The sequence below is a fragment of the Trichoplusia ni genome, chromosome 7 (genome assembly GCF_003590095.1).
Source record: "Trichoplusia ni isolate ovarian cell line Hi5 chromosome 7, tn1, whole genome shotgun sequence".
Classification (NCBI taxonomy): Eukaryota; Metazoa; Arthropoda; class Insecta; order Lepidoptera; family Noctuidae; genus Trichoplusia; species Trichoplusia ni.
In genome coordinates, this window is record NC_039484.1 from 12148570 (window position 1) to 12155620 (window position 7051).

The window sequence follows — 7051 nt, forward strand, 5'->3', positions numbered from 1 at the left end:
TACACGGTGATTTTTTAGTCGTCTTACAAAAGCAGCCCAGTTCAGTTCACTAGGCGCGATTTTTTTTTTATCTTCAACTTAGATAATACGTACGAAGAAAAATAAAACAAGAGAAATCTGAAACATACTCTTAAAAATGATAAAAACGCCGCCGCCCGCGCCCCTTACCATTGTTACAAGGTTCGGACTGCGTTCGCAACAGAGCTGTTTCTAAAACTACGAATTGCATCATAATATTGAGTAAAAATTGCATTTTAAATGTATTCAAATCTCACATATACCTATTTTTTATCATGAACGTGTTCTAGTCATGGATACATGAACCGGGCTGCTTTTGTAAGACGTCAAAAAAATCACGGTGTACTGTTTAGATCAAATCGTGTTAAACAGCTACAGAATAATGCGGCAATAAGGAGTTTCGCATGAAGGACACTGCACCAATCGAATAGGGATAGTCACTATCCTTCCAAATTTAAATAACTTGTAATAAGAGTTCCATGTTTGAGTCAATATCAGCTATGTCCAAGAGTTGCGTGTCTAAATGGCTAGCTACTAGTTTATTCAATGAGGTGCTGTAAATAATATTTACTACACTATTTAGCTCTTAGCTCCATTTTCGAATCTTACTGTTTTGACGTGACAACGTCTTAAATTAGGTTGCGGCTGGGAGTCACCTATGAAAAAGTGTAACGCCCGGTAACGTTACGATGAGTCACCGAACGAGAGAGAGGCCCGCCGAAAGCCTTGCGTCTCTCTCCCACTCAACTATGATCGGTCTGCCGCGCGCGCAGCACTAGAGAATTAGGCGCATTGAATCGGCGCTTACATGTACAATGTTTAAGTAAACAAAATATATTTCTATAGTTAAAATTTGTGCAATTCTTATTTTCATTCAATTCCTTGTTCCTATTGTGCAATTTAATTATATTCATATCAATAAATATTCTACCGAGGAAAAGACGTTGTCACGTAAAATCTTCGCCCGTAAAACCGACTTTACAGGCAACCATTTTTTTTTTCGCGCCTTTTTGTTTTCAAAATGGTTGTTGCACCGAATGGTATGCGGCACACATACCATTCTCCGTTCTCAGGTCTGTTATAGTTTGTTGTTGCATATTTTCCTTCACTTTTTTCAGCAAGTGATCCTAACTTTGTAATACGCGCAATAATTCGCGCATTGCTTCTTATTCAATCTGTTTGATGTAAAATGTAATCTCATGTATGTATCTTTATGTAGATTGTTTATTTTGTTTTGATATAAAGTTTAATATGGTTTTAAAAATGTAAATATTAAATTTAGAACTCTTATTCAATTGTTTTTGCTAGTTTTGTGTGTTCATAATTTGTTTAGTTATATTGAAATCCACAGATAACCTACTTTAGAGTCGTTGATCGTCTGGGCATGGGCCGTGGGCCATATACGACGGTAGTACGTGGTGGTCTAAAAAAGAATTATATAGCTGTCCGCATCCGTTCGACATACAATATCCCTGTATCTGTAAATATTTATGTTGGCTGCGAGAACAAGGAACCTAAACAGAGGCACGTGATAACTACTACTATGATGGAGAATACAACTGATGGTCCTAATGGTCCTAAAGGAGCTAGTGATAGTGGTGTCGACGGTGTGACAAGTGATAGTGGAAGTGATATGAGCGTTACTGTTGCTACGACGTCAACAGATGGTGCCGAAAAATAATAGCACCTTGCCTTACCACTTACATTAACCACGAATTTGTCTTTTGTTCAGGGGCATTTATAAAAAAGATGATATCCTGGAATCAAGTATTTATAGACCTATTACCTTAATATCCATTTTCTCCGAGAACCATAAAAAGCTTATGCATAACCATGCTACCATCTTTAAAATCTTCAAGGAAGAAAAAAATGGTTCCAAAAAGTTAAAAATGTTGGTAGTCTAACTGACAAACTAATTAGTTGTAAGTCAAATTAAAATTCAAATGTGAAGCTCAATGGGGAAAAAGGTAGTCCCCTCCTTTTTCAGTGGGGATTGACCCTAATGCACATACGCAAAATATGAAGATGACGACAAGTATGTAATCAAAATATTTTATCAAACGTGAGGTGCTTACTGTTAATCGACTGTTATCTGAATGTAAAACATGCAAAATCATATTATTATTTCATAGCTATTATAATAACAAATCTGTTATAGTATAGTAATCTACTATTAGCCCTTTCACTTGAAACCCATATTAAATGTTCCATCTTTGATTGCTTTTTATTGAATAAAACTAACATACAAATCCTTGCTTATAGTTATAACATTGAAGCAATAAAATAAAAATTCAATCAGCATCGGTTCGTCCGTTAGAAAGCTACAGTGCCACAGACACACAGATTCGCAGACACGTCGTTTTTTCCACGTCTGTAGCCCTTTATAAGTTCTACCATATTTGAAGCCTGTAGGTACCGCTATAGCTATAGATTCACGTGCTTTATCACAAACTTATAATATTTATGTTTAGCTTGTAGAATGATAACAAAATAATAACCATTGAATAATCAGCAGGACAGAAAAATAATAATAGTGTTATTTTAAAATCTTCTCACGATCTATTGAGCGGTGTATAAAAGAGATGCTCCTTTTAACTAAACAATAAGCGAGCAAATGAAATGCGGACTCTTATATAAAGGGGGAGCATCTTGAGCCGTCTCTATATGTAAAAATAGCTTTGGACCTAACTGGTGTTTTCAAACAAAATGATTCTTGAAACTCTTTTTTTAATCATTGGTTTAACTGACTTGTACAAAATAGGCAGTTATGCGTTGACTTCAAAAAAAATGCGACCCGAAAAACCGCTGCTGGAAGACTATAATTTAAAGCCTGAAGAAATAAATAGAATCAAGAACTATCTACAATCAATGCATCATTACAGTGACGATCAATCACCCCGGATGAGAGATCCAAGTAGTTACTGTCGCTCTTTCCGCACGTGTTATGAATGTGTGAAAAGCATGTGGTTTCCATGTGGCTGGTGTCACAACTATGGATGTACGGATAACCCTGAAAAGCTGTGCCCTTACGCAGAAACTGTAGCTGAGAAATCTAACTTGACTGGAGAAGTAAAGGCTTGTCCACACATATACCATGACGGGCCAATCACTGTACCTGCCGGTGTTCGAATTGACTTAAAAGTCAAACTTTTTGCTCCCGATCCCATCATATACGATAAGGAAATTATATGTCAGATCAAAGTTCAAGGAAAGTTGTCACACTTGAAAGGTCTCCTTTTAAATAATGTAGTTTATTGCTATCCTGTTGTGTTAAATTCTGATGCCACTCAATACGGTGATAGTGACGACGGTACACTAAGGCTGGTATGGGGAGGTGCTCAGCCATACTCTAATGAACTTCCATTAGAAGTGTACAAATGTGAAATTCTGGGTATGGACTGTGAATCTTGTAAGTTAATACCATCTGTGTATGCATGTGGTTGGTGTGATCACACTTCAAAATGTGTCATTGCAGAGAAATGTACTGAGGACATGAGGAAATGGGCTCTGAATAAATTGACTTGTGAACACTATGGTAAGAAATTATTATACGTTTAAATCGCCTTACTAAACATCCTTGGGGTAGACATAGCTAAAATTTCTATTTAATAAGCTGATTTAAAATATATTAAATGATGAACAGCTCACGGCCCGATCAGGATCAGGCCCATGCCACACGTGCCACCCATGCCGCCTATGCTGCAAAGAACAGCAAATTCAGCAAGCTCTAACTAGGCTATTAGGGCTAATGCTTGCCGGGGCTGCGAGATTGTCCAATAAGATTATCGTTGCCCTGCACACGAAGGGTATAAAGAACATGAGAGGTTAAAACCCACTTTTCAGTAAAAGTCTGACACTCCCTACGTCTCAACCCCAAGCGGACGGAGTAGCCAGTTGATGACTTATCATTCAAAAAAGAAATGGTACAAGTACAGTCAGCGCCAAAATTCGATGAACAGAATCAACTTTACAAAACACCTATTCACAATAAAATGCCATAAGTTATAGTCGCAACTAGGAAACAAAATAGCCTGTACACCAGGAATTTGCAAAAGTCGTTAAACACGAGCATTTCAAAAGTATCTGTGCACTAGTATTCCTAAAGTCGCCATACACCATAAATCAGATACTAACGGGTTAATATATGTACATTATTAAGGTCAAGCAAGCACTGTCCCAAAAGTAGCTTAAGAACATAAGCATCAAAAGTATATAACACACGGCATCATTAAAAATATACTTTGTTAACCTAATTTCGTTTTTTCTGTTGTTTACTGACTTTTTATAGAATGATATTCAGCGACATTAGGATTGATGGTGTTCAGCGACTTTAGGAATACTAGTGCACAAATACTTTTGAAATGCTCGTGTTTAACGACTTCTGTAAATATCTGGTGTACAGGCTATTTTGTTTCCTAGTTGCGACTATAACTTATGGCATTTTATTGTGAACAGGTGTGTTATAAAGCTGATTCTGATCATCGACTTTTGGCGCTGACTATACATGAATTAATAGCTTCAAAGTACGTACCATGTCGTTTTACAATTGTTTTAACTAAAGTTTTTTTTAAAGTACATTTAAGATTTTGTTTATCTATATCATATTATCTTTAATTGTATTGTGTAGTCAAATTGTTCAGACTGGTTCATTGTCAAATGTAGTGATTTCATTTGATGCGTAATAGTTTTTTGAGAAGTTCTTTCAATAGCATTGTTTGTAAATATGTTAGTATTTGAAGTCATAAATAGTCTAAGACAACATTCCCATACAGTTTTTGACATTATTTTTCTCAGAGAGAGGTTGTGTTTCTGAATCTTTTATTTTTGGACCACTTGTAAGTAACTCCAAAATGTTGTTTTACTGCTGTTAAAAATTTATGTTAATTGTTTGAATTGAGATTTTGCTATTTGTATTACAGGAAGCCTATATGGTATAAGTGTATCATAGAACTATTACACCAGCAAAGGACAATGTTAAGGCTTTTTAAATTAGTCTGGATATTTTTTACACATGTTAAGTTAACGAAACAGTATGACACACAATTGTCTCGATTAGACTCAATACAGCATTACTGCACCTCATTCAGCAGCTGTCAAGACTGCAAAGGAGCGGACTTGCACTGTGAATGGTGCCATGAAATCGGGTGTACTCATTACCCATCTCTATATTGTCCGCAAAAAATGTTCCTTGATAATGTGTGGCACAAGAATTCCGAAGAAAGATATTGCACCGAAATCGTATCGAGCGATCCTATATTCGTGCCAGCCAACATAAGAAGGTTCATCAAATTAAATTTAAAGATAGACGACTTAACGCTTTACAAACGTCACATTATGTGTGAAATACATATTGAGCAGACAGTTCTTCGAGTGAAAGGCTCAATGGGTGAGAGTACATTGTACTGTGATATGACGATTTTAAGAATAATGCGAAACGTTGCCCTTGGATACGTAAGACTTTTGTGGGGCGGCGCGGAGCCCTTCTCGAACATGATATTAATGGTCGTGTACCGATGCGAGCTCATGGCAAACAAATGTATGGAATGTCAAGCGTTGGATAAGCGATTCAACTGCGGCTGGTGTGAAGAAACATCACAATGTATTTTATTGGAAGAGTGTCCGAGACAGGCGGGACCCTGGATTGATAAAAAAAGTTTATGTAGCAAATATTACAGAGATGTGTCGTATCTAAACAAAAAAGATATGCGTCGAATTATACGATACAGTACGTGGAAATCGCATAACATAAATCCATAAAAAACTAATAAGTGAATGTTAGGTATAATGCTTATAATTATAATGGTTGTTAATTTGCAAGTGTATTATTATAACGTGTTTTCCAGATGCGAGGACTAGAGTGGACTTGATTTAGTGAAACAAAATACGCAGATTATTCTGATCGTGTGCTTACATTTCATTGTGCGTAATGTTACATTGCAAATTGAATAAGGTCCGCGGGTGCGAAGTAATAAAATTGATAGTATTTATTCTAGTTTTTTTTATAATCTTTGCAAAGTGCCATATATTATGACGTTTCTGTTTTACTTCGGCCAGTGTCTATTTCTTCATTATGAGATGGCGATAGTTAACAGTAGGCCCTGCAGATCAGGGCAAATCTAATTACCTAAACTATTACTGCTATTCGTATCAGTCATCATTCACGGGGGCCACGGACCCTGTTGTGACATGTAATCTGAAATTTTATGGGACATCTGCGTGGGCTTATTCAACATCGCTCTATGGAAGAACATGAGGAATCCAAAAAAAAAAACTATTTGATACCATGTGTGTAATAGAAAAACAAAAAAAAAAGACACATTTATTAGTCAAGTCGCTTAACTAAATCCAAGGATCATTCGCCGTGCGCGACGTGTTGCGGATTTGATCCCCACGTAGAAGAACCATTTGTATGATCCACGTTGGTTCCGATGAATGTTTTTGAATACTTTCAGCACTGAGGACTACAAAAACACACGAACAAACTACTAAAAAGGCCTGCCTAAACCTCCAATAGTGATTAAAGTGAATGCACATTAATTGCTTTTGCTCAGAAGCCATTGTGTTTTTAAAGTTTTTTTTTTTTATTATGACATTAATACCCCAGCAAATGTCTTTCGAAACTTTCCAATTTACACAAACCCATCGTAAATCCGTAAAATCCTTTGTCTCGAAATTTAAAATATAGCTGATTGCGCCGCCTATTGTCGAAGAACTCCCCTGATTATATTTCAAGGGTTGAATGATTTATTTTGTTTAAAAGTTTTTGAGAAATTCCCCTAAATAACAAATGAGGAGCGTTGCATGTTTTCTTGTAAAATTTTATGATAAATATCAGAAGGACTAATACCATCTCGCTAAATGTTATTGATGTTGTGGAAGAGAGACGTCGGACTATGCCGCTCTCACGTTAGACAGGCTCTTGAAAGGTACCCCTGGAAAATTAAATAATGACCTTGATATATCCAGCTGGGTGGCTACGAGATATTTAAATGCAAATTACTAACATGATGTATTGAGAGCTAAGAATAGTTAC

At 36.4% G+C, this 7051-nt stretch overlaps 2 protein-coding genes across 7 annotated transcripts; both read left to right on the forward strand.

Annotated features, from left to right (window-relative positions):
- The first annotated feature begins 1040 nt into the window (after window positions 1-1040).
- On the forward strand, window positions 1041-1954 carry LOC113495610. The gene is made up of 2 exons (XM_026874433.1): window positions 1041-1091; window positions 1370-1954. Exons 1-2 carry the CDS (start codon window positions 1056-1058, stop codon window positions 1697-1699), a joined length of 366 nt encoding a protein of 121 aa, XP_026730234.1. The 5' UTR covers window positions 1041-1055; the 3' UTR covers window positions 1700-1954.
- Window positions 1955-2593: 639 nt separating this feature from the next.
- On the forward strand, window positions 2594-6005 carry LOC113496156 (plexin A3-like). Of its 6 annotated transcripts, none has more exons than XM_026875289.1 (4): window positions 2597-3427; window positions 3494-3553; window positions 4474-4541; window positions 4938-6005. In XM_026875289.1, exons 2-4 carry the CDS (start codon window positions 3551-3553, stop codon window positions 5773-5775), a joined length of 909 nt encoding a protein of 302 aa, XP_026731090.1. In that variant the 5' UTR covers window positions 2597-3427; window positions 3494-3550; the 3' UTR covers window positions 5776-6005. The 6 variants fall into 6 exon arrangements, 5 of the variants coding, with proteins under 5 accessions (XP_026731093.1, XP_026731094.1, XP_026731092.1 ...); XM_026875290.1 differs by having other exon boundaries at window positions 2597-3409; XR_003400790.1 differs by having other exon boundaries at window positions 2594-3553.
- The last annotated feature ends 1046 nt before the right edge of the window (window positions 6006-7051 follow it).

Excerpts from the sequence above, each read along its gene's own strand:
- LOC113495610 (XM_026874433.1), top strand. The coding sequence starts at position 1,056 with ATGGTATGCGGCACACATACCATTCTCCGTTCTCAG. Across the intron at positions 1,092-1,369 it reads ATACCATTCTCCGTTCTCAG|ATAACCTACTTTAGAGTCGT; the intron begins GTCTGTTATAGT and ends TGAAATCCACAG.
- LOC113496156 (XM_026875289.1), top strand. Across the intron at positions 4,542-4,937 it reads CATGAATTAATAGCTTCAAA|GAAGCCTATATGGTATAAGT; the intron begins GTACGTACCATG and ends TTTGTATTACAG.